The following is a 26,788-nucleotide window of genomic DNA, read 5'->3' as shown; positions in this document are numbered from 1 at the left end:
CTTTGGTTTTCGGGGTGTGACACAAATGCTGGACAATAAGTAAGACCATGTTCCATGTATTTGTCCGGCTGATATCTAGAACAGAGGATTATATGATCACTTATCTAAAATGGCTCGTTCTAGCTCAACAGAGTTTAAAGAGCTACGATTGCTAATCGGTTCCTGAAGTCATACTTGCAACTATAGTTATTAGACTTATCTAAGTGGGAGACTGTTGGATATAGTGTCTAAGTCCATAACTATATTTGGTATGTACTTGACCCGACCCGGCATGGTCCATTTGGGTTGCACTTCACCCGAACAATTTATGGATAATCTTTTGAGAATAGTACAACTTATGATTTATTAATATATTATAAGTTCTAATATATTAATATAAGATCATATTATTTAATTAGTATTGATCTATAATTAATCTAGGATTAATTTAGAGATCAAAGATATTAGTAATTAAATATGGGCTTCTATATTTATATAGTGTGGGCTAATGCTTATTTGGAATGGGCTAGGCTTGCATGGAAAGTCCATGGATACTCCATGGAGCTTTAACCCATGGATCTCATGGAAATGAAGAGACATGGGTATTAGGGTTTACATGGATGTAACCCTAATCCACCACACTATATAAAGGAGGCTTTGGTTCTTGAAATCACACTAGTTGACACTAGTTGAGTGAGAAAAGCAAGAGGGTCGATTTCAAGATAGTAGTGACTATTCTCTCAAAGTTCCAAGTTTGTGGTGATTTGTGATTTCCATTTGTGGCGTCCACACTATTGGTGCTAGGCTCTAAAACTCCAAGGAATCAACTACAACTACAAGGTAAGTATTTCTACTAGCTTTATTTGATTCAAGTTCCCCATGCCATGCTAGTTAGGATATGAACCTTGGAAAATTAATTATTTGCATGTATCTTAGACAAACATAGATCCAAGGTTTATTAAGGTTGCATGTACACTTAGGAAGTGTTAGAATGCTCAAAACCCATCAATTTCTACCCCATGAGATGCATCTGGATCTGATGGAAAGGTACCATCAGAGCGCACGTCAAGAGAGGTATGAAATCGTTTCCTCCACGATAACCGCAAGGATGAAGGATGGTGAACCCATCACCGGTCACTTGCAAAAGATGCAGAGGTTCGTTGACCAGTTGCTAAAGCTCAATGTTGACTTCCCTGAGGATTTAGCGATTGACATCATTCTCCATTCCTTACCTCCAAGTTATGATCAGTTTCGTATGACTTATCATATGAATAAAGAGGAAGTCACACTTAACAAACTTCAAGGACTCTTAAGGACAGCTGAAAATGGCCTTAAGGGTAAAGCGGTTGCTACTTCTACTCCTACAACAGCCCCTGTTCTGGCCATTAGGCAGGGAAAGGGTAAGAAGAGGAAAAGCCCTTCGAAGGGTACCAAGGGTAAGACTCTTGATGGTTCCTCTTCAAGTGGGACAAAGAAAGGTCCTATTGCTCCTTCTTCAAACCCAAAGGAAGCATAGTGCTTCTATTGCCAGGATAAGGGACACTTCAAGCGAAGCTGCGCCAAATATCTGCAAGATCTAAAGGATGGGAAGGTTAAACCCACCCATGCAGGTATATACACAATATTGTCTAACAACTCATCGAATGATAATTCTTGGGTGCTTGATACAGGGTGTGGTATTCACATTTGTACTGATTTGCAGGCACTAAGAAGAAGTGAGCAAGTGGAGCACGGGAAGATAAACTTAGTCATGGGCAACAGGAAAGCATCACCTGTTGCCAAGATAGGAATTTATTCTTTATTGCTTAATAATGGGTTAATGTTAGATCTGAATAAGTGTTGTTACTCGCCCGAAATGGCGAGAAATATTATTTCTTTTCATGGCTTGTACAAACAAGGGTTTACATTTTCATTTGATAATAAAAATGGTGCTATTAATGTTTATTACAATGATGTATTTTACTTTAAAGGAATACCTTGTGATGGTGTATATGAAGTTGTGAATGTTGTAGAAAATTTAGGAAATAATGTGTTGTATATTGATTCTTCTGATAGCTTGGATAAAGCATCCTTGTGGCATTGTCGTCTTGGACATGTTAACAAGAAGCGCATAGGCCAACTCCAAAAGGCTGGAGTCTTGGAATCATTTGACCTCAAGTCAGATGATAGTTGTGAGTCTTGTTTACTTGGAAAAATGACAAAGTCACCCTTCACAGGTACTTGTGATAGGGGTGAAGGTTTGTTGGACCTTGTACACACGGATGTGCGTGGGCCCTTCAGAGTTGCTACAAGGGATGCTAATCGTTATTATGTGACTTTTACTAATGATTATAGTAGATATGGATATATTTACTTAATCAAGCATAAGTCAGAAATCTTTGAAAAGTTCAAAGAGTTTAAGCAGGAAGTTGAGAATCAATTGGGCAGGAACATCAAGATGCTCCGATCCGATCGGGGAGGAGAGTATCTTAGCATTGAGTTCCTTGACTATCTTAAGGAGTGTGGGATTGTCTCACAATTGACACCTCCCAGGACACCACAGTTGAATGGTGTGGCTGAGAGGCGCAATCGAACCTTGTTGGATATGGTTCGTTCCATGATGATTCGAGCTTCGTTACCAATCTCTTTCTGGGGGTATGTCTTAGAGACTGCCGCCCATATCCATAATCTAGTCCCTACTAAAAAGGTTGCCAAAACACCTCATGAGATGTGGACTGGGAAAGTGCCCAATTTGGACCACATCAAGATTTGGGGTTGTGAAGCTTTTGTGAGGCGTGAGACTCATGACAAGCTTGAACCCCGAAGCGAGAGGTGTATTTTCATCGGCTACCCACAGAGATCCTTTGGTTACCTTTTCTACAGACCTAGTGATAATGTGGTCTTTGTAGCAAGAAGAGGATTCTTTCGTGAGAGAAAATTCATAAGCCAAGGGGACAGTGGGAGGCAAATTGACCTTGAAGAGCTTCAAGAGTCAAGTGGTGAAGGAACCTCAAATGCTGTCAGCCAACCTGAGGGGGAAACTCCTGTTGAGCCGATAGATGAGTCTATACCTCCGAGACGTTCCACTAGGGTGAGGAACACACTTGATTTTTATGATGGTTATCACATCACCACTGAAGGTGATACATTTATCAGTGATAGTACACTGATAGATTTGGATGAACCTAATAATTATAAGGAAGCCATGGCAGGCCCTGAGTCTGCGAAATGGAAAGAGGCTATGGACAGTGAGATTCAGTCCATGTATGATAATCAAGTTTGGAACTTGGTTGACAATGTACCAGGTCGTAAGACAGTTAGGTGAAAATGGATCTTCAAGAAGAAGACCAACATGGATGGGAAAGTACACACTTATAAAGCGCGACTGGTTGCGAAGGGTTTTACTCAAACTCCGGGAGTTGACTATCATGAGACCTTCTCACCAGTAGCTAAGATTAAGTCTATTAGAGTGTTGTATCCATAGCTGCATTTCATGATTATGAAATATGGCAAATGGATGTCAAAACCTCTTTCCTTAATGGGAAGTTGGCTGAGGATGTTTACATGGCTCAGCCAGAGGGTTTTGTTGATCTAAAATACCCTAATAGAGTGTGTAAGCTTGAAAAATCCATTTACGGATTGAAACAAGCATCTCGCAGGTGGAATCTTTGCTTTGATGAGAAAGTTAAAGAGTTTGGCTTTTATAGGAGTGAGGATGAGTCTTGTGTGTATGTCAGGGCTAGTGGGAGCATAGTTAGCTTCTTGGTGTTGTATGTGGATGACATACTTCTCATAGGAAACGACGTCCCAACTTTGCAGGAGGTTAAGGCATGGTTTGGGAAGTGTTTTGCTATGAAGGACCTTGGGGAAGCTGCCTATATCCTAGGGATAAGGATATTGAAAGATAGGAGTAAGACTCTAATTGGACTTAGTCAAAGTACTTATGTGGATAAGGTACTGAAGAGGTTCAGTATGCAAGATTCCAAGAAAGGAGAATTACCAATCCAGAGTAATGCCAAGCTAAGTAAGACTCAGAGTCCGAGTATAGAGGCTGAGATAGCTGAGATGAGTCAAATCCCATATGCTTCCACTGTGGGCTCGATCATGTATGCTATGACTTGTACTCGCCCTGATGTGGCCTTTGCTTTGAGCATGGTCAGTAGATATCAAGGGAACCCTGGCAAGGCACACTGGATAGCGGTAAAGAACATTTTCAAGTATTTGCGGAGGACTAAGGACTGGGTCCTTACTCTCGGAGGCAGTGATGACTTGAGAGTGGAAGGATATAGTGATGCTAGCTTTCAAACTGATAAGGATAATTTTCGCTCTTAGTCAGGCTGGGTCTTTATCCTAAATGGAGGAGCAATTACTTGGAAAAGTTCCAAGCAGGAGACAGTAGCTGATTCAACTTTTGAATCAGAGTACATAGCAGCAAGCGAGGTAGCAAAAGAGGCGATATGGCTAAAGAACTTCATCGAAGACCTTGGAGTTGTACCAGCTATAAAGGAGCCAATGGAAATTTTCTGTGACAGTGAAAGTGCGGTTGCTTTGGCGAAAGAACCAAGAGATCACGGGAGATCTAGGCACATTGACAGAAAATACCATTTCATAAGACATAGAATAGAAGAAGGGCTCCTCGTGGCAAAGAGGGTATCATCAGATGAGAACCCGACATATCCCCTCACGAAGGGACTGAGCAGGGTTAAGCATTTACAGCATGCAAGGCGCATTGGGCTGAAGGATGATATTAGTTTCAATAATTAGATTCCTGAAACTTGTAAAATGTAATTGACATTTGATGATAAATAAAAGTTGTTATTTATTTATGAGTAAGGTGTTACTATCTTGTGTTGATTGTTTACTATGTTTCAATTTTGCATGTTTTTACTTATAGAATAATTAAGTTATTATTCAAACCATCCACAGTCAGTCAAACTTTGGAAGTAAATATTGATTTAAGACTGTCATGAATTTGGCTTGTATGATTTGTCTAAAGTGCTTTGGACAATTCAATGGTTGCTACAACATTCATGAGTACTCATAAGGGCTGAGTATTGGATTCAACCCACGCTCACTTGCATCACTTCATGGAATTTATCTCGAGTGATCGTGAGATGGTAATATCATATAAATCTTCAAACCTAGAGATATGAGTTGTTGACTATGAGTTGGTTATTCATTGATTGTACGAAAACGCATTGGTAACTCGATGTTATAAAACGTGCCTTTGTGAGTAATTCAACAAGTAGTTAGTACAAGCATATCAGTCGAAGTTTATCTGTTCCTTCTAGAAATAGAAGCGATATCTGGGCCCCTCGATGATTTGGTTTTGACCCATGTACCGGGCCCTGTCAGAACCTAATTAATGTGTTCAATTTAGTTCTATGTCGAAACAAATCAGAGATCAAGAAACAAATGTTGGACAATAAGTAAGACCATGTTCCATGTGTTTGTCCAGCTGATATCATGAGAACAGAGAATTATATGATCACTTATCTTAAATGGCGTATCATCGGCATCTCAGTTTCAAGAGACTTTAAAAGAGCTACCATTGCTAGTCGGATTTTGAAGTCATATTTGCAAATATAGTTATTAGACTTATCCAAGTGGGAGACTGTTGGATATAGTGTCTAAGTCCATAACTTTATTTGGCATGTACTTGACCCGACCCGGCATGGTCCATTTGGGTTGCATGGCATTGCAATACTTGGATAGATTAAATGAGAGAATAAGGCACTTATGATTATTAATATATTATAAGTTCTAATATATTAATAATAGTATTATTTAATTAGTATTGATCAAGTATTAATCTAGTATTAATTTGGTGATCAAAATGAGACTAATTAAATATATAAGGGTTGATTATGACAATCATCAATTCTTTTATGGTGGATTAATGATCCATGGTTTATGGATTATGGATGTAACCATTTGGAGCTCCATGGATAGTTCATGGGAGTTACAAACCCATGGGTCATGAGAAATGAAGAGTCATGACAATTATGGGTCTTCATGATAAAACCCTAATTGTGACACCACTATAAAAGGGACCCTTTGGCTAGCAAAATCGTGACCTAGGGATTACTAGAGAGGGCATAACCGATTTTGAGTGCTACAAGTATTCTCTCAAGTTATTCCAAGTTTTGTGGTGTTGTGTGAAGCATTTGAGGCACAACATTTGGGGTGCTAGGCTCACAAAGTCTTGAAGGAATCCAATTAATAACAAGGTATGTATTTCTACTAGTTTTATATTTTATGTAATCCCTATGCCATGCTAGTTAGGAAATAACCTTGAAAAAGAAATTTGCATGTATATAGTGAAAACATAGATTCAAGGTTATTAGGGTTGCATGTACACTTAGGAAGTGTTAGAATGCTCAAAACCCATCATGATTATCATCAAATCAAGTGAGTGTATAGTCACCTTCATCTTACACCTAGATATGAAGTATTTTCTATAAAATACGTGCTACGTGTAATTATATTAATTGTTTAATTGAGGTGACTGTTGAATAGATGTTTTATACAAGTTTTAAATTGTATATGTATTTTTATCTACAAATATGTTGGGTAAAACATGGGTAGATAGTGATGTGTGATGAAATAAAAGTGATGAGAGGAATCGATGCGATTGTGATCCAGTCATTTAGCGGAGTTTGGATGACGACCACGGACTTTCAAGATAGTCCAGTGGAACGCTGGCAGGCCCGCAACCTGTAGGTGTTGATGAACTTGGGTGTTCATTCGCTGTACTCCATCCCCCTCATGGTTGCCTTTAGGACATGTATGGCTGAGGAAACCCCTTAGCAGTAGTGTCCATCCCAATGATATTCTTTAGGCTAGGTCCCTTGTGATAAATGTTTAGGGACGTAAAGTGAGGATAACAGGAATGGGTAATCAGGATTATTGTTGATTGATGAACTTACTAAATTTATTATTATTGTGGGTTGAAAACCCTATATGCTCACCAGGCTCCCAAGCCTTACCCACTCAGCTTTTTATGTTACAGGTAGTGGACCCCGAGCATAGTCGGAGGACGACGAGAGATTTTTGGATTATAGACCAGTAGTTGTAAATAACTGTTGAAAGGCTTATAATATATTGTTTATGCTTTTGATCTGTATCGGAACATGACATCCCGAGGTTTTGATATGAAATGAAACTATACATTTCTTAAAGAAAGGTTTTGCTTAATATTTATCATGTTTTGTGTTGGGGACCAATTCCACAACATCTTTTAAAAAGATTTCTCTGATTTTATTTTAAAAAGCATAAATTAAATCGGTCTTTTCTGGCCGAGAAATTAGGGGATGTCACATTGGGGGAATTTTAAATCACCAATTTAGATCATAATGCATGAAGGAAAGGCACCTCTTCACACACGATGATTCCTATATTTGTCAGGCTAAAGTGTGTAATAACAAAATAGGGTTTTGCAGCGTGGCCTCCGGGAAAACATCCGGCTTCAGGGGCTTCTCCCTTGTACTGCCCTTTATAATCTACCGTCTCATCATCATATCATTTTCTCATAATAAAAATCTACTTAACCTAAATCTAAACCTAACATCTTAAATCTTTAATCTTGAACTTCTGTTATTTGGTCTTCAAACTCATTGCTGCTTGATCTTCTTCTTTCTCATTTCTCTTTTTTTTTTGGAAAGAAGTCTTGAACTTGGATTCTTGTTCTTCTTTTTGTATTGCTCTTTTTCTTCATTTTTATTCTTTCTTTTTGTTGCTTTTTCTTGAATCTTCTTTTATCGTCTCTTATTGTCTTCGCTTTTCCAATTTCTTCATTTTTTTGTCTTTTCTTCTTGGAAGGTCTAAGGAATTTCAGCATGTAACATAGGACTCCAATAGTGAAAATGGAGTAATAGATAGAGGCTAACATGAACACTTAATGATCATTGACAACGTGTCAAGATCTACTAAAAAGGGTGGGGAATGACTCAAAAATGGGTGTTACCAAAAAAAAAACTTGGTCCCCAAAGATGTGAATTGGGGGACCTACTTCAAAGTTCATCAAGCACCTCAATCCAAGATGTGATAAACAAAATCTATCTAACTATATACTCTAGACCCCTAGAAAAATGATGACCTATCTTAAAAAGGTGGTGAGAATCTAACTAAGCAAGGCTTGGACGAGACTTGGGAGTACTAAGGTGTATTCCCCCAAAACCAAGATGCGAGTCTTCAATGTCTTCAAAATACCTTATCGGGATAATCTTTGCTCGCACACATCGGTTTGACCAACCACATCCCTCCGCACCTAGACCCAATCAAGCTACCTGCATCTGACCCCCACACAAGCGGTCTCAAAATGGTCTGTGAGGCTCAAAACGTGTCCCATTTGTCCAATACAAAGAATTCCATATCAAGATCTGGGACCAATCTATGATTCAATACTTATGACTCGGCGCTATGGTACTTGTAGGGATGAGAAGACAAGATAGAACAAAATTCATGAACTTAAACTAGAATGCATCTAAAAAGTATGAAAATTAGAAAAGAAGGAAACAAAATATGCAATACTTTTGAATTTTTTTATGCAATTTTTTATGAATGACCTAGATAACTTACTCTAAATGCAACTATATACAACCTAAATGTAATCAAAAAATAAAAGATAAAGAATACCTCACCCCAAGCTTAAAATTAAGCATTGTCCTCAATGCTTAGGATGAGAGTAAGGAAAGATCATATCGGGATCAAGGTGGTGGAGGCATGCGAGGTTGGTATAGAAGCAAGACATGGGTCGAACAATAATGCATGGGTGGACTTCTTGGCGGCCTAAATACATACAGTTGAAAGCTTGGTCGCGCAAAGGAAGCCGGTGCAATGGCTCGAAATTTTATTATGAAATGGCAGGTTTGCACGGGTACCCTCGCAAAATTTGCGCAGGTGATGGTTGGGTCGCGCAACAATCTGCAAGGGTGGCAGTCGGCCGCGCAAACGTTTGTACGAGTAGGGGTTCATCGGCACGCGCACATCAGAATGCACCTCATGTTAGGGGAATTTTGAGCTCAGATTTGCGCGGATAGGGCTGGGCCGCACAATGTTTGCGCGGGCACCCTCGCAAATTGCAGATTTTGACACTTTTTGCAAACTTTACCAAGATCATTGCTAAACCTCAAGATGCTTATTTTGACCAACTGCAGGCCTAGAAACACCAAAACTTCAAGCGGATATTATTTATGTACAATGCATTTATTTAATGTCTTTGCCAAGACAAGCCCCGCTTCCTTCAAACTTCGTAAATCGTAGTTTCCAATGTTACGTTGTCGAATTCACCCATGTTAAATCCTTAATTCATAAAATGATTTCAAACGGTGCCCATTCACTGTGAATATTTGATTCGTTTCCAAACTCTTGATTTTAACCGCACCATGATCAAACACTTTTATAACAATAAAAGGTCCGTGCCATCGAGATCGCAATTTTCCTGGGAATAACTTTAACCGCGAATGATAAAGAAGAACTTTTTGACCCGGAATAAAATGCTTTCGAGTGATTTGCTTGTCATGAAACACCTTTTTCTTGTCTTTGTACTTTTTGAACCTTTTAATTATCTTCTTCTTGATCACTTCTATCATTGGAGGATGTGTAGGTGGGTGGATTATGGAATGGGGCATCTTGTTTGGAGAATGAGATAAGGTAACTTGAGAGACATCTTTCCTTGTTGACTTGCTTACTTCCAAAATATTCACAATCTTTTCAACTTCGGAGTCCAATGTAAACATTTCCAGTGTTTTCTTCAAACTTTCACAATCAAGGTTCATGTTAAGTATCATCTCCAAAATATCCCCATGAGACAAATCAAACACTTTTGGGGTTATTGGCTCAATTACATCAACCCGATACAATGGAGAAATGTTGCTAGGGTACCTCATTGCTTCAAAGATGTTGAAGTGAATGGTTTCTCCATCAAACTCCAGAGTTATCTTTCCTTAATGGACATCAATGATTGTGTGAGAAATATTCATAAAAGGTCTTCCAAGGAGGATCATAGATGATTTGGAAGGAGTCTTCTCTTCAAGATCAATGACATAAAAATCCATGGGAATAACAAGTTGATTAACTTGTACTAACACATCCTCCAACACTCCTCTTGGAGACACACTTGACTTGTCTGCTAATTGAATGATTACTCCCGTTTCTTCCAAAGGTCCAACATTGAGAGATTATAAAATCAAATATGGCATCACATTGATTAAGGCTCCAAGGTCTAACATGGCACTTTCGACATGCAAATCACCAATGATACAAGGGATAACAAATATTCTTGGATCCTTGCATTTGGGAGGTAACTTCTTTTGGATAATCACAGACATATTTGTATTGACCTGAATCTTTTCATTTGCCTTGAATTTACTCTTCTTGGTGCACAAATCCTTGAGAAAATTTGCATAACTTGGAATTTGCTTAATAGCATTCAATAGTGGAATGTTGAATTGGACCTTGCAGAAAGTTTCAAAGAATTCATTTTCTTCCTCTTTCTTCTTCGAAATGGCTAACCGGGAAGGAAAAGGTGGTGGTATGATCAATGGATTGATGGTATTGTTGGAAGATTTGAGTTGATCAATGTTTGTCACAACTGGTTCCTTTGGAGGAACTACAACCTTTGTAGGCTCAACAACTATAACCTCATCTTCTTCTTCTCTTGAAACTCTTTTGGGGTTGCTTTCTCCAAGGGTTTTCCCACTTTTCAAGGTTATTTCACTCACATTTGGATTCTTCTCGGTTTGATATGGAATTTTACCCCGTTTTTCTATCTTGTTGAGAGCGGTGGATAAATCTCCAATTTGTGATTGAATGTTTGAGAATGTGTTCTTGGTCTCTTATTGAAATTGGGTTTGGCTTTGAGCAAGAGAAGCAACGAGTTCTTGAAGACTCATTTGATGGTTACCACTTCATTGGCATTGTTGTTGAGGTTGTTGGTAATTTGGAGGGGTATAAAATTTTTGTGGATATGGAGGTTTTTGGGAAGGATATTGTGGTTATCGGGGTCTCATCATAACATTTGGTGGGTTTTGCTTTGGTGGGTATGCGTTGTTTGGGTTATTCCTATAATTTGGGTTCTAGGTGTTTTGAAATCCCATGGGTCTTGGTTGACCTTGATATCCTCCCATTGCATTAACATCCTCCGATTCACTACCAAGTGTGGAACACTTATCCGTATAATGCCCCGTCATTGCACAAATACCACATACAATCAATTGTTGACCACTTCCCACCACCATTTGACTTAACACATTAGTCAAATCCAAGAGCTTTGATTCCAAGTGTTGGGCATTGCGAACTTCACCAACCACTTGTGAGGAATTTCTCTTCATCTCATTTCGAGTCCCAAAGTTTCTTTGATTTTGAGAATGGTACAAAAATATAATCTTATCACTTGAGGTGTCTTGCTGAAGATGTCACCACCACTTGAAGCATCAATCATCCTTCGATCTTTTTCATTCATACCCTTATAAAATTGTTGAAGAAGTAGTTGTTCGGGTATGTTGTGTTGAGGACAACTTGTACACAAGTTGTTAAATCGCTCCTAAAAATCATGAAAAGTCTCATTTTCCCCTTGACGAATCCCCAAAATGTCACTCCTTTGACTTGATATTCGGGAAGTGGGATAGAACTTGCTATTGAAGGCTTTAAGTAACTCTTCCCATGTGTTAATAGATCTCGGTGGTAAGTTGAATAACCACTCTCTAGCTTTATCTTCCAAGGTGAGAGGGAAGGCAGTTAGCTTGAAATCATCCAATGTCACATGTTTGGGTAACATGCTAACATATATCATATGAAAGGACTTCAAATGCCTTTGAGGATCTTCTATATCCAAACCATGGAACTAGGTGAGTTGATGTATAAAACTAGACTTCAATTCAATCCTTCAACGGTTTGCGGGATAAACAATACCAAAAGGTGTGTAAGTAACATTCGTCTCCACCATTTGTCTAAGTGTCAACTCTTAAGGGGGGTTGGGTGGATTGGGGTTATTAGGATATTGTTGCATGTAAGTGGGAGGTTGTTGGTAAGGTGGGTATGGGTATGGTTGGTGATTGTACATTGGTGGTGGATAAGGTTGGTAGTGAGGATATTAGTGTTGGATAAGGTGTCTAAGTCCATAACTATATTTGGTATGTACTTGACTCGACCCGGCATGGTCCATTTGGTTTGCATGGCATCATGCATTTGGATAGACTTAATGAGAGAAATAACACTTGTGGTTTATTAATATATTATAAGTTATAATATATTAATAGTATTATTTAATTAGTATTGATCAAAAATTAATTTGGAATTAATTAAGTGATCAAAAGATAACTAATTAAATATATGGATTGATTATGTAAATCATCCATAAATTGTATAGTGGGCTAAAAGGCTCCATGGATTATCAAGTTGGGTTAAACCCATAGGATGCTCCATGGGAGTTACAAACCCATGGGTCATGGAAATGAAGAGTCATGTCACATTAGGGTTTACATGGTGTAACCCTAGATGTGACACACTATATAAGGAACATAATACTCACCAAAAATCGGCTACACACTAAGAACAAGAGAGGGCAAGCCGATTCATACAAGTGTTATACATACTTTAAAGTTATTCCAAAGCATTTGGTGTTGTGTGAAGCATTTGAGGCATCACACTTGGGGTGCTAGGCTCTCAAGGTTTTCAAGGAATCAAATCAACTACAAGGTATGTAATTCTAGCCATCTTTTAGATTAAAAGTTCCCCATGTATGCTAGATAGGATTATGAACCTTGGAAATCATATTTTGCATGTATTTTAGACAAATATAGATCCAAGGTTTTCTAGGGTTGCATGTACACTTAAGGGTGTTAGAATGCTCAAAGCCCTTCAATTACTTGTAGGGAGGTTGTTGTTGTGGGTACATTGGGTATTGATACATTGGGGGGTGTTGGTAATTGGGTTGATTTGGTTGATGTGTTTGTTGTTGTTGAACTTGAAAAGCATTGTTTTGAGGTTGGTTGTTTTGGTGGAAGTTTGGGTTTTGTGGTTGTGGTTGTTGATAATTGGGTTGATTTGGGTGAGGAGGGGTTGATTCCAAGGTGGAATATCTATGAGAGGTTCTTGTTGTTGTTGTTGTTGTTGTCTTGGTTGTTGGGGTGGGGTATTGGCATCTTGATTATTGGGGTTTGGGTTGGGATTGTGAGGTGGAGTGTGATTCATGGCTATGTAGTTTTCAAACAGAATGTCTTCAAAGGAATGACCAACAATTGAAGAACTCGGCTCGGTGTCGGTATCACTTGAAGTATGAACTTGGTCTTCTATGTTGATTAGTGGAGAAGAGGAAGAAGCTTGAATGAGTTGTTGTTGCTTTGCTTGTTTGGCTAACTTTTTCAATCTTTTTTGCTTCTTTTTCAATCTCCAGATTATAGAGTAGTTCACCGGTTCTTGTAGACCTAGGCATAAAAAATCAAATAACAATAACTAATTTCCCCAGCAACGGCGCCAAAACTTGGTGGGATGTCAAGTCTACCAAGAAAATTACACCCTTTGTTTGCAAATAAAACGTAATATAATGGTAAAAATGGGTATCAATCCTTAGGGAAATGGTTGTATTCAATCACCAATGCAATCCAATAGAACTAGTGTAAATAAACTAACTAACTACAATTAAACTAAAAGGGGGGTGTTGTGATTTCTTGAAAACTAAAAGACTTGAATAACTAAAAAGCTTGCAATTAAGCAAGATGGTGAGATGCTCAAATATTGGAGAGAACTGGTTAACCAAGGCAATTCAACACAATGAACATTTGTGTGTTTATCATTAGGATTCAATATGAAGCTTATCATTCATCCCAAATTGTTTATAGCAATCATGAAGCATGATATGCCAAGATTCCTCATAGGTAGTATAAGCCCACAACACACCTTCTTAATCAAAATCAAGGATTCAATTGAAGCAATTGAACCCAAGAAGTTGATTAGCCTTAAGAATGAAGGAATCCCCAGTTCCTAAAGGATGTCAATGCTTACATATCCATAAAGGAGTCATGATTCATAAGCTAAAGATGATTTCTACCATCATAAAGCCCTTGTTCTAAGTAAATTCAATGATTCAATGCTAAACCAAAGAAATAAACCAACAATTGTTCATTCAAGTACCAAGCTGATGATCAAAGTATTAAACAAGCATAAGAATTATGAACTAGATTCATAAACATAAGATAAATGACAATTAAGCATGAATCCTTCAAAAACCCACAAATATTCAAGGGTTTTAGCCAAAGTTAACCAAAATAGAGAAATTAGTCAATCATGACAACAAAATAACAATCACAAAAGTATAATTGCATCAAGAAACTACCAATTACTTAGAAAGATAAGAAGAATGAGTATCAAGCTCCAAAAATCGCCTCTAATGGTCTCCAATGTTGGAAAATCGAAGTGTTTGCTGAAAGATCCAACCCCCAAGGTAAATGGTGAACAAAATGACCAAAATGCCCAAAAGTGTGCAGTTGCGCGGGTACCCGCGCAAGTGTTGCGCGACTGAGACTCCACCCTCACAAATATTGTTGGAATGTTATTGGCCTATTTTTCTCCACTACACACCCCACTACCCAAGATTCCCTTGGTTCCCTCCATGCCTCACATGATTCAAATTTGGCCAATCATCTTCAAGCTTCAAATATGGATAGTCCAAGTCCAAAATAGGAATCCATGACCCATCTTCATAAGCCCACTTCATCCAAATCTTCAACTTTTTAAGCCTAAATCTTCTTTGATGGATCCGTAAAGCCCAATATTGCATCGAAAAGCCACCAAGCCCAACTGCAGTCAAACCGCAACCACAACGAGCTCCAAAACCCTGCAAAATATCTCATGCAAAATAGAAAGTACCCGATACAATCCATGATAAAGAAAAAAAAGAATATACAATGCAATACTAATAAAAAGAGCTAAAAATACTAAAATAAACTAATAAAAATAAGTTATCAATATTTTTAAAATAACAAAATTACCCCTTGGTATTTTCATTTTCTTTTATTTATATTAGAATAACTAAAAAAAAACGTATAATCACCCTCTCCTCTACTGCTACACTTCTTCCTGGTTCATCTTTCATCCCTCTGGTAATTAAACATCACCACCACCGGTCATCATCTCCTCCATTTAGCTCACCACTACCACATATTTCCGACCAAGATTCAACAACGATAGATTTTGGATTTTAGATGGTGTTTTTTGGGTTCGATGGCTCATCATCTCCCCCCATTTAGCTCAACGCCTCCACCACTATCAGAACACCACCGTGTGCATATATGCTAATACCAACACTACTGACGTTGGGGAAGTAGAGAGACGACGCCGCTCCTAACCTTAACCTTAATCCTAACATCATTGAAGCTGACAGAGGTAGTCAGATCTTGAAACCCTAACCCTAGCTTCGGTGTCGTCCTCCTTACGGATTTACAACACCCACCCAACGCTTTCATCGTCGGAATCAAAAACCCTAACAATCAACCGTCGTCGCCATTCCGATGAACACTAGGGTTTGCAGAGGATTGGAGTTGACTGGAGAAACGCAACTCGAATACCTCTATCAGGTAACAATAACTCTACCCAATCCTTTGTATCATTAAAATCAGAGCTAGAACAAGAAGAATAAGAAAAGGGCTTTGGTTTTGGCAGCAGAGAAAAAGTTGTCTGAGAAGTGCTCCGACAAGGTTATCGACTCCGACAAGATGTTTGCTTCCGACGAAAGGGTGGCATTCCGACTGAGAAGTGTTCGATTTCTTTGTAAGAGAAAGAGAGGGAAGCGTAAGAAAAGAAAAGAGAGGTGGGGTGTACCAATTTTATTTTTCTCTTTTTTTTCTTTAAATTTTTGTAATGAAATGAAATTGAATAATCAAGGATAATTTTGTCATTTTAAAAATATCCAAAACAAATTGGATCAAACTCGTAATAAAATGAAAAGTTTGGACATATGGTGCAACATCAAACATTTTTGAACCAAAATGACATTTTTCGATATATCATGTAACCATTCTTGCACTTTGTCAAAAAAAAAAAAAGTAATCATGAAATGATTTTGTTTTTAAATTTTGTATTAGTCGACCAAAATCGTCAACTCCCCCAATAGGAAAATCTTATCTTTTTCTAATATAACAAAAAGAAAAAAGAATATAACTAAAAATCCGAAAAGCAAAAGCGAATCGAAATAACGTGGCTGCTGTGAATATATTGTAGCGATAAGACTATCTGACAGACACAGAGACTCTGATCGATCCGGAAGGGTGACGACGATAACAAAGAGGGAGTAATCGAACAGCGACAGATGGCGGACCACGGTGGCGGAGGAGGATGTTGTCCACCGATGGATCTGTTCCGTTCAGAACCGATGCACTTGGTACAAATCATCATTCCTATTGAGTCAGCTCACTTGACTGCCTCCTACCTGGGAGATATCGGCCTCATTCAATTCAAAGATGTATGTACTCTTTCTATATCTCTGCTCGGTAGTTGTTGTTGTGTGATTTCGTGATCAGTATGAAGAGTGCTTCAAATTGGATCTTTTTTTTGGTGCATTAGCATCGTTAGTATAATTTTAATGACGTATACTGAAGCGAATCGCTTATAGGACAAGATCAAGATGTTATTAAGCTGAAGTTTGAAATGTTGTTGATTTATTGAATTTAGGGCTTCAAGGTGCTTTAAATTTGCATTTTTTTAAGGAAATTTGCTTGTTCCAGCTTAAAGTTACACTGGATTGAAGATTGATTGAGCAACGCTAGTTTTCTCTCTGCATAATTTCTATTTCCAACAAATCTGTTTGTTTGTAATTATGTACTCTGAACTTAATTGCTCATGGGACAAGATCAAGGTGTTGTAGAACTGAAGTTTGAATATTGTTGAATGTCGATTTTACAAGGGCTTTACAGTGGTCTAAATTAGCTCTTTTTGGGGGAAATTTGGTTGTGTGTCCCAATTGAGCAAAACTAGATTACTCTGCAGAGTTTTCAGTTTTGACAAATTGTTATCTTTTTAATTATGTATTCTGAACTGAAACACTCATAGGGCAAGATGAAGGTGTTATTGATTTACTGAACATAGGATTTTACAATTTACAGTGGTTCAAATTTTTATATAGAACTTAGTTATGTATGAAAAATGCTTAAATACTATATAAAGGTGCTAGTTTTTATAAGCTAAGATATCTTCCTTATTGTTATCTAATTTGTTATTTTGATTCCTTCTTTAACATTACTTCCATCTGGTGTTGCAGCTGAATGCAGAAAAAAGCCCTTTTCAAAGAACATATGCTGGACAGGTGACTTTCTTTAGTTAATGCATCTGTTTTTTAGTTACTTCTTGAATTTTTTGTATTATTAATGAGACAATGCTTTAAATTTTTTTCAATTGTGAAGATCAAAAGATGTGGAGAAATGGCAAGAAAATTACGTTACTTCAAAGATCAAATGTCAAAAGCAGGTCTCACACCCACACCAAAAACCGAAGCACAAGGTGATATTAATCTGGATGATCTAGAGGTATATATGACTTTGAATGAAAATCCACAAAAAAAAAAAAAAAAAAAAAAAAAATCCTCAATGAGGCTCATATTTTTCATTTTTTAGGTAAAACTTGGAGATCTTGAAGCTGAGTTGATTGAAGTAAATGCAAATAGTGAAAAGTTGCAGCGTGGGTATAATGAGCTTGTGGAATATAAGCTTGTCTTACAGAAGGTATATGGAACTACATTTTGTTTTTTCTTCCATTTGATCATATACCAATTACCAAAAATACCCTTATTTGCCAGGCTGGCGAGTTTTTCAGGACAGCAGAAAGCAGTGTTGTAGCTCAACAAAGAGAACTTTCATCTGATCAAACTCCTGAAGAATCTTTGGAAACTCCTCTTCTAACAGATCAAGTACAAACCATGACACTAATCTTTTATATATATGTATATATTTTTTTGTTATCAATTGATTTAAATAATTAATTTTTGCAGGATTCAAAAACTGAGCAAGGGAAACAAGTGAAACTAGGGGTTCTTGCTGGGCTTGTGGCTAAAGGAAAATCCATGGCTTTTGAAAGAATTCTATTTCGTGCTACAAGGGGTAATGTCTTTTTAAGGCAATCTACTGTTGAAGAAGCTGTTGTTGATCCTAGCTCTGGAGAAAAGGTCGATAATACCCTTCTTCTTATTATTCATTCCATATTGTTTATTAATCAAATCTAGTTCTTAGTTCTTACTTATTTACCACTATACAGGTTGAGAAAAACGTATTTTTGGTTTTTTATTCTGGAGAAAGAGCAAAAAGCAAAGTTCTTAAAATATGTGAAGCTTTTGGAGCAAATCGTTACCCTTTTGTGGAAGATTTAAGCAAACAAGAACAAACAATAACTGAGGTATACATTATTCAACTTACAACCATTTTTTTGTCAGTTATTGTTGTTACAACTTACAATAAGTCAATAACTGAATTTTTTTTTATTATAATTATAATTTTTTTTAGGTATCTGGAAGGACATCTGAGCTGAAGAGAACAATAGATGCTGGACTTTTGCATCGTGGAAATTTGTTACAAACAATAGGAGAACAATATGAAAGGTGGAACCTTTTGGTATGTGTTGTCTTTTTCTTTTTATTTTTTTTTATTCCATTTAACCCTTATAGATAAAACATTTCTTAATCTATATTTTCTTTAAATTTTTTAAGGTGCGAAAAGAGAAATCTATCTATCACACTCTAAACATGCTCAGCATTGATGTAACAAAAAAGTGTCTTGTGGCTGAAGGGTGGAGTCCCATATACGCAACTGAACAGGTATTTATATTTCTGTTTTCTATTTATATAAATAAATAAAAATAGTAAATTACTATTTCTTGCATTTAACCCTAATATTTTACTTTTTTTATAGATTCAAGATGCATTGGCTCGTGCAACTATAGACTCTAACTCACAAGTTGGTGCTATATTCCGAATTTTACACACAAAAGAATTGCCTCCAACCTTTTTTAGAACAAACAAATTCACTGAATCCTTTCAAACAATTGTTGATGCATATGGGTGAGAATCATAAATTATGTGAATAGCTAGAGTAAATTACATTTTTGGTCCCTTAGTATAGCTGGTTTTTGTAATTTTGGTCCCATTATATTTTCTCTTACAATTTTGTTCCTTTTTTGAAGTTCTTGTAACGTATTTTTGTTCATGTTTGAAGTTAAATGACTTTTTGGTCCCCAAGTCTACCTGATTTTTGCAATTTTGGTCCCAAACATATAGTGATTTTACTTGGAACAGGGACTAAAAATGTTACAAATATCTTAAATAAGGACCAAAATTGCATGAGAAAACTTTTTGGGACGAGAATTGAAAAAATAGCAATACTCGGGTACCAAAAAATGTAATTTAATCAACTAAAAGTTTTACTTATGTTGAGTAAATTACATTTTTGGTCCCCAGGTAGGTAGAACTGATTTTTTCAATTTTGGTCCCAAATATATAGTGATTTTACTTGTAAACGTTACAAAAATCTCAAAAAAGGACCAAAATCGCAAGAGAATTTTTTTGGGACAAGAATTGAAAATATAGCAATACTCGGGTACCAAAAATGTAACTTAATCAAACAAAAGTTTTACTCAGGCTGAGTAAATTACATTTTTGGTCCCCAGGTAGAACTGACTTTTGCAATTTTGGTCCCCAACATATAGTGATTTTACTTGGAAATGTTACAAAAATCTCAAGTAAGCACCAAAATTGCATGAGAAAACTTTTTGGGACAAGAATTGAAAAAATAGCAATACTCAGGTACCAAAAATGTAATTTAATCAAATAAAAGTTTTTCTTTTTTGAGTAAACTACATTTTTGGTCCCCAGGTAGAACTCATTTTTTGCAATTTCGATCCTAAAAACTTGTCTTGCAAATTTAGTCCTTTGAGGTTGTTGTAACTTGTAACGTATTTAGTCCGCAAGTCATTTTACTTGGAACAAGGACCAAATATTAAAAAATCAAGTATATTCAAGTACTAAAAATGTAATTTACTTGTATTCTCATTACCAAGAGTTTTAATCTGGTGCTATGCAGGGTTGCAAAATACCAAGAAGCAAACCCTGGAGTATACACTGTTGTGACATTCCCATTTCTGTTTGCTGTAATGTTTGGTGATTGGGGCCACGGAATATGCATATTGCTAGCAGCTTTATTTTTAATCTTCAAAGAGAAAAAATATTCAACTCAGAAGCTTGGAGACATTATGGAAATGACATTTGGAGGACGCTATGTTATATTGCTCATGTCACTCTTCTCAATCTACACTGGCTTAATCTACAACGAGTTTTTCTCAGTTCCATTTGAGTTGTTTAGCCCTTCAGCTTACGTATGCCGTGATACTTCTTGCAGGTAAAAAAATAAATAAATAATAATATATATTTTTTTTTAAAAATGAATTATATTTTAAAAGTTATTGAATCGTTTTGTAGTGAAGCTACCACTATTGGTTTGATAAAGGGGAGGGACACGTACCCGTTTGGTGTGGACCCCGCATGGCACGGGAGTCGGAGTGAACTTCCGTTTCTAAATTCTTTGAAGATGAAAATGTCGATTCTTATTGGTGTAGCGCAAATGAACCTTGGAATAATAATGAGTTTTTTTAACGCGTTGTACTTCAAGAACCCTGTGAATATCTGGTTAGTTGGTTTGCTTCGAATAGTAAAAACGTTACTTGATGTATGATTTTTTTTTTTTTTTTTTAAATTGTTTTTTTTTTTTAATTTTCAGGTTTCAGTTTATTCCTCAGATGATATTTTTGAACGGGTTGTTTGGATACCTTTCGTTTCTTATTGTTCTTAAGTGGTGCATTGGTTCAAAGGCGGATTTATATCATATAATGATATACATGTTCCTTAGTCCTACTGATGACCTTGGAGAAAATCAGCTTTTTGCAAATCAAAAAACAGTTCAACTTGTGCTTTTACTATTGTCCCTCATTGCTGTCCCATGGATGTTGCTTCCCAAGCCTTTCATTTTAAAAGCACAATACAACAGGGTATGTTTTTTCTTTTTCTTTTTTTATTTTTTTAAACTCAAATTTTTTTAATGGAATTTTGTTTTTTTGTAACCTTAGACACACCAAGGGGAGTCCTACACGCCACTTGAAGGAGAAGATCAATCATTACAAGTGGAGGCAAATCATGATTCACATGAAGAATTTGAGTTTAGTGAAGTGTTTGTTCATCAACTTATTCATACGATAGAATTTGTACTCGGGGCCGTGTCAAATACAGCTTCTTACCTTCGTCTATGGGCACTCAGGTGAAATGACTATAATACCCTTTCTTCAATCACTACTGTTATGTAAATAATAATCTTGAGTCTAATAAATTATAAGTTATCTTTTAGTTTGGCACATTCGGAGTTGTCAACCGTGTTCTATGAGAAGGTTCTTCTTCTTGCTTGGGGGTAAAGTTAACTCCACTTGCTTTGGATTCTAAACAGTTATACATGGTGTGTTGCTAACTATACATTTTTACAACATGTGAAGGTACAATAATGTGATAATTCTTGGCATTGGAATTCTCGTGTTTATTTTTGCAACGGTTGGTGTGTTGCTAGTGATGGAAACTCTTAGTGCCTTTCTACACGCATTAAGACTTCACTGGGTGGAGTTTCAAAACAAGTTCTATGAAGGAGATGGGTACAAATTCCATCCTTTCTCCTTCATGTTACTCGGTGATGAGGATGAATAATTGTTTAATTATTTCACACTCTTTACAAATCACCACGGACTTTATACTTTATTTATTTATTTATAAATTATACTGTATTGTTTGCTACTACTATCTATCAACAATAATAAAGAGGTGTGAATGTGAGATTGTTATTTATGTTAATTAAGTATTGGTACATAAAAATAAATTATTAGAAATTAGAAATATGTTTAGTAAGTTTGAACAATGTTAGTGTTGGGCAACTGCAACGACTGTGGAGACCATGGAATCAACACCACAAACATTAGGACCTTTACAGATTTTGTAATATCCGTTTTCTCCCCAAATTGGTCCCCATGAGTTCTTAATGATCCAGTATGGTTTTTCCTTCCTTCTTATTGGGGAGTATCCAGAAGCACCATAACCAACCATTAGTACACCATGGTCTAGCCTTTTTGAGCATACATATGGGCATGACACTCCCCCAATATATGTCTGCATATAAACCGCATTGATAGCCACTGCATGTGAACACAAATTTTAAGAACAAAAAAAGATGATATAAAAGAATCAATTCGTTAGGCAAAACTTAAAATCAAAGAAAAAAGATGCATACCAGCAAGAGGACCATGTTTCACAAGATTAGCAGCAATCTGATCTTCATCAAGGGACACCACACTGAAATTACTCACAGATGCTACAATCTTGTTTTTATCAAATTTACATCTTCCACCATCACTCCCTGTGTAAGGATAGTCTTCTTCCCTCATAAGCCCACCAGCTTTCAAAGTGTACTCAAAAGCACTGTTCATCAGACCTCCGTCACATCCTGAATCACATGAATCCTTTTCTTCTGGATCACACTACACTTGACACAAGTTTCAATCAATACAATAACAAAAATTGACATAAAGTGATAAAGTTATAATCGAATCAAACCTCATGGTCACAATCAACAAGTTGCTGTTCACTAAGGCTTTCAAGCTTCCCTGTAGCAAGGAAATTAGCACCTTCGAGTGCTCCAGTTGTACTAAACGACCAGCATGACCCACACGAACCCTAATTTAACACTCATCGTTTGAAAAATCAACGTCGAATTTTGCAAATTGCATTACGGAAACAAATTAGAAACAGAGTGTCGATATACTGATTGTGTAAATCGGAGTACCTGATTCTTCACATTGGTGACTGCACCATGATCTCTCCAATCGAAATTATCGGGGAGATCGTTCGTCGGAAGGATGGGAGCCTCGCTGGCGTCTGCGGGGAACCTGAGACGTGATCTCAGTCCGAGATGCTTTCGGAATTCCGATGGAGTCATGTCGGAGAATTGAGTGACGCCATGGACCGCCGACGGATCAAGCTTCTGGTGATGCTTTGCGCGGCGGAGGTTAGTTTTGAAGACAGTGAACCTGTAATCGTGTTCTTCTTGTGACGCGTATGATTTACCGAATTTTCGCTTGAAGACACCGAAGTGATGCAGATGCTCCTCCGTATTCAACGACTGGGCTCCGACGTCGACCACCTGACGGATGAAGGCGTCGTCTCCGGCGACCAAAGAGGCAACGGCGAGAAGAGAACAGGAGAGGAGGAGAAAGAGCCGATGATCCATAATGTTGAATGTCGGAGTGTTTTGTTGCGGTTCTTCGATTTCAATTTCATGTATTGATTGTTCGCCGTTGAATGAATAGGAAGAAGGTTGCTTGAAAACAGCCAATAACAAGAAGACACGTGGATGTGTTTCATTGGTGGAGCTTGCTTGTTGGTTCGGTTATTCTTGCCGCTTAGTATTGGACCGACCCGAATCCAAAGAATAAAGCGGGAAAAGACATTTCGAGCAATTATATGGATTTTTATTAAATATCAAGATTTTTAATGATAAATATTATTTTTGGTTATACAAAACCAATCAAAAATTATAAGTATATGATTCTTAACTCAAACAAAACTTATTAGTATATTAAGATTAAGAAAAGTAATTTATTTATTCTGAATAAATAGTTTTCTGACATCAAGGGTATTTTGGTAGCAAGTTGATAAAAACTTTTAGGTTTTTAAAAAAATTGAGTAAAAAGTTTTGTGTGTAAGTATGAACTTAATTTTTTTTTTTATTTTAAACAAATAATGTAAGATCCAAAAGTAGTTGCAAATATCTTTTAAGAATATTATGGATTTTATACGTATTTTAACTCAAACATATTTTGATCTATTATCCAAATCGTATGATAGGTTGATCTATCGATCTTGCTATTTCTATTTTTGTGATTTAATTTCCAAAAAGTTATAATAGTTATAAGACTTGATGCAATGAATTGGATTGAAAGAATAATCGACTTTAATAGTAAAAATTGAAAAAAAGAAAAAGGCAAATATCAAAAGAATAGACAACAACTGATAAAAAATTACTACAATCATTGATAAAGCTCGCATTGGTGTCACTGAGGGGTAAAAACTAAAAAGGAACAAAAACAACTCCAAGGGTTATGAACATAAAACTTAGAATATGATTTTCAGATCAATTCACTGAAAATAGTACATTACTACATTAAAGATGGTAGACAACATATACATTTAAGAAACTAATTCTAAATTAACGAAAGTAAATGACCTAAATAAAGCAGGTATATTATTTTTAATAAACCATCTCTAACCTAAGGAGAGTAAAAAAAACAAATAATATCTTTATGACTTTCAAACAAGAAAAGTAAACAATTAAAATGTATGTCTAAAACTATAGTTTTTATTTTCTTTTAAGTGTTCTGCAAAAATAATTGTAATAGTTTGAAATGTGTAAAATGAAATAAAATCTAAAAATCTAAAAGCTCTAAAAATCGTGAATTAGATTTTGGATATGATATTTTTATTCAAAATAAAAGCTTCAAGCTACAACTGAATAAAACTTTTTTTTTAATTTGTTTTTTTTCTTAAAAAGTAAAATATCAGAGTGGTTCTCTATTTTAAATTTCGAACTCCTATATTCAAGAGTTTTACCTATTCAATTTTTTTTTTCTCTCTCATTTTTCATCATCATTCTCCTCACATTTTAATTTCAAATCTTCAGTTTGTAACGAACAAATTTGGGTTCTCATCTTTCTTCTCTATGATATCATTCAAATAGATATCTAACATGAAAATACAGTTCGTATCTCAACCCAAACACATGAAAAAAAAATTGAAACTCATGATAAAGTTTGAAATTTTCAAATTTTCCCTGAAAGTATTTTCAAACATTCGTAATTAATACAGGAGTTCGAAAATGGTCTATTTTCAAACTTCATAATCATTTTCATATTTTATAAGAAACATCATTATCTGATATTCATGTATATGAAAAGTGGTTATTTTGGTAATTATTCATTATTCAACAATGCACAGTTATCCAATACTTTTATCACTAATTTTAGTCTTCTATCCTTATTTAAATATTTCGAAATTATGATGCTTTCCATTAAAGGTATCTTAAGCTTGGCCTCTAAGTTTCATATCTCTCGAATAGTATCCAATATTTTATTATTCAAAATCTATAGAGACACATGTAGAGCTGAATTTTTGACCTTTAACTATCTTAAGTAAAATTATGAGATAAGATAGATATCTTTGGAAATAAAGCCTGCCAAGGTGGTAGTGGTACTGCCAATTTTTCTTAAGATAAAGTTTTGCTCCATTTGAATCTGTGTAACGATAGTGTAAATGATTGAGAATGTTATAATTAAATAAATGCAATTTTTTTTATTGTAAAACATTAATATTAAAATTTTGAAAAAAGACGATTTTATAAATTAAACGAGTGAAAAAGATATTAAAATTTTGATAAAATGATATAAAAAGTCGTTTGATACATGCCGAATGAGTTAGGTTTAATTAAGTCTAATTCTGACTGATTCAGTTTGTTCAAATATTATAAAACCGAATCAGATGCTCCAAAAGCTCTTAAAATGGTTTGAATCTGACCATATCTTATCGACTCAATAAAATGCATATCCATAAGTATGTTTTATTTAGCAATTTCTTTGAAATAGGCAAAGCGCGTGGGGACAATTGGTATCATTTATGCTTAAAGGCACCCCACCACCCATTTACATGAAACATGCATTAATCTTATCTCTGAAAATCTAACATTTTTATCAAAGTTTTTAAAAAAATCATTATATTGTTTATTTGTACGTTAAGATCCTTATATTTTTTTGTATCATTTAAAGCATCGAGTTCGGTATATCCTAGATAGCCGAAAATGTTAACTAATTGATTCTCAATGTTATGATTTTTACAATTCATTAGATTAATTTTTATTTTAAATATGAGGGTTTAAATACACTAAAAAGTAATATAATGTTTTTATTAATCCTTTCATGAAAATATATTAGGTTTTTCTGAGGTCAGAAAACCTTAAATAAAAATTCCTGAAAATATAAGAGTTTTAGTGGACTAAAAAATAATATAGTTTCTTTTTTTAAGCATTTGATGAAAATAGGTTGACTTTTTCTGGGTTGGGTTTTTCTAAGGTTTTCCTATTTGAAAACTACAAACAAAAACTATAACATAATTTGCAATAACCTTTTATTTTTCTTTAATTTTGTTTTATATATATGCAAACAATGGAAGCTTAATCAAAAAAGGTATGTGTAATAAATTTGTACGAATCTCAAGTATTTTTCAAAAAATAGTCAAAAATGAAGGTAATTTTTTTCCATTAACCACGATTTAGCAATAGACATTGCAAAATCAATTAAACGACAGTGTTTCAATATTTTGAAAAAGAAAACAAAAAATAATACTGTGTTGGATGGTATGAATGTTTTTTTTGATATGGAAGAGATCAAGAGGGGTTCCATGTTCTAGACTTTAGGGTGAAATATAAAATTGCAATTTTTATCTCATTGACATTAGTCATAGTTCAAATAAAATACATCCCAAATATAAAATTATAATTTTTATCTCATGGACATTAATCATAGTCCAAATAAAATACACGCTAGATACAATGGCAACATGTTCTATGTAACAAATGAGGCCTACACATAAGCACCAAATATGTTTGAAAAATAAGCAATTATAATTATCATGCCCATAGTTTCATGTAACATAACCAAGTTGGAACTATAACATGCAATTTTGAGACAATATGGATTTGTTTGTAACACAAGGTTC

The 26,788-nt window shown here is 35.7% G+C and overlaps 2 protein-coding genes across 2 annotated transcripts; one reads left to right on the top strand and one right to left on the bottom strand.

The window, feature by feature from the left end:
- The first annotated feature begins 16,138 nt into the window (after positions 1 to 16,138).
- Positions 16,139 to 21,823, top strand: LOC145061841 (V-type proton ATPase subunit a2-like). The gene is made up of 16 exons (XM_079009417.1): positions 16,139 to 16,417; positions 17,213 to 17,257; positions 17,355 to 17,477; positions 17,565 to 17,672; positions 17,747 to 17,857; positions 17,939 to 18,112; positions 18,202 to 18,339; positions 18,447 to 18,554; positions 18,650 to 18,757; positions 18,852 to 19,000; positions 20,019 to 20,333; positions 20,414 to 20,620; positions 20,712 to 20,979; positions 21,058 to 21,245; positions 21,333 to 21,392; positions 21,475 to 21,823. Exons 1-16 carry the CDS (start codon positions 16,265 to 16,267, stop codon positions 21,677 to 21,679), a joined length of 2,460 nt encoding a protein of 819 aa, XP_078865543.1. The 5' UTR covers positions 16,139 to 16,264; the 3' UTR covers positions 21,680 to 21,823.
- Positions 21,793 to 23,317, bottom strand: LOC145061842 (cysteine protease RD19A-like). The gene is made up of 4 exons (XM_079009418.1): positions 22,809 to 23,317; positions 22,580 to 22,699; positions 22,257 to 22,503; positions 21,793 to 22,161 (listed from the first exon to the last, which is right to left on the bottom strand). The coding sequence occupies exons 1-4, from the start codon at positions 23,250 to 23,252 to the stop codon at positions 21,890 to 21,892; spliced, it is 1,083 nt and encodes a 360-aa protein (XP_078865544.1). The 5' UTR covers positions 23,253 to 23,317; the 3' UTR covers positions 21,793 to 21,889.
- Positions 23,318 to 26,788: the final 3,471 nt, after the last annotated feature.

The sequence above is a fragment of the Lactuca serriola genome, chromosome 7 (genome assembly GCF_051521515.1).
Source record: "Lactuca serriola cultivar US96UC23 chromosome 7, Lser_US96UC23_V15, whole genome shotgun sequence".
In the NCBI taxonomy this organism is placed as follows: Eukaryota; Viridiplantae; Streptophyta; class Magnoliopsida; order Asterales; family Asteraceae; genus Lactuca; species Lactuca serriola.
This window is presented reverse-complemented; position numbering and strand designations above follow the sequence as displayed.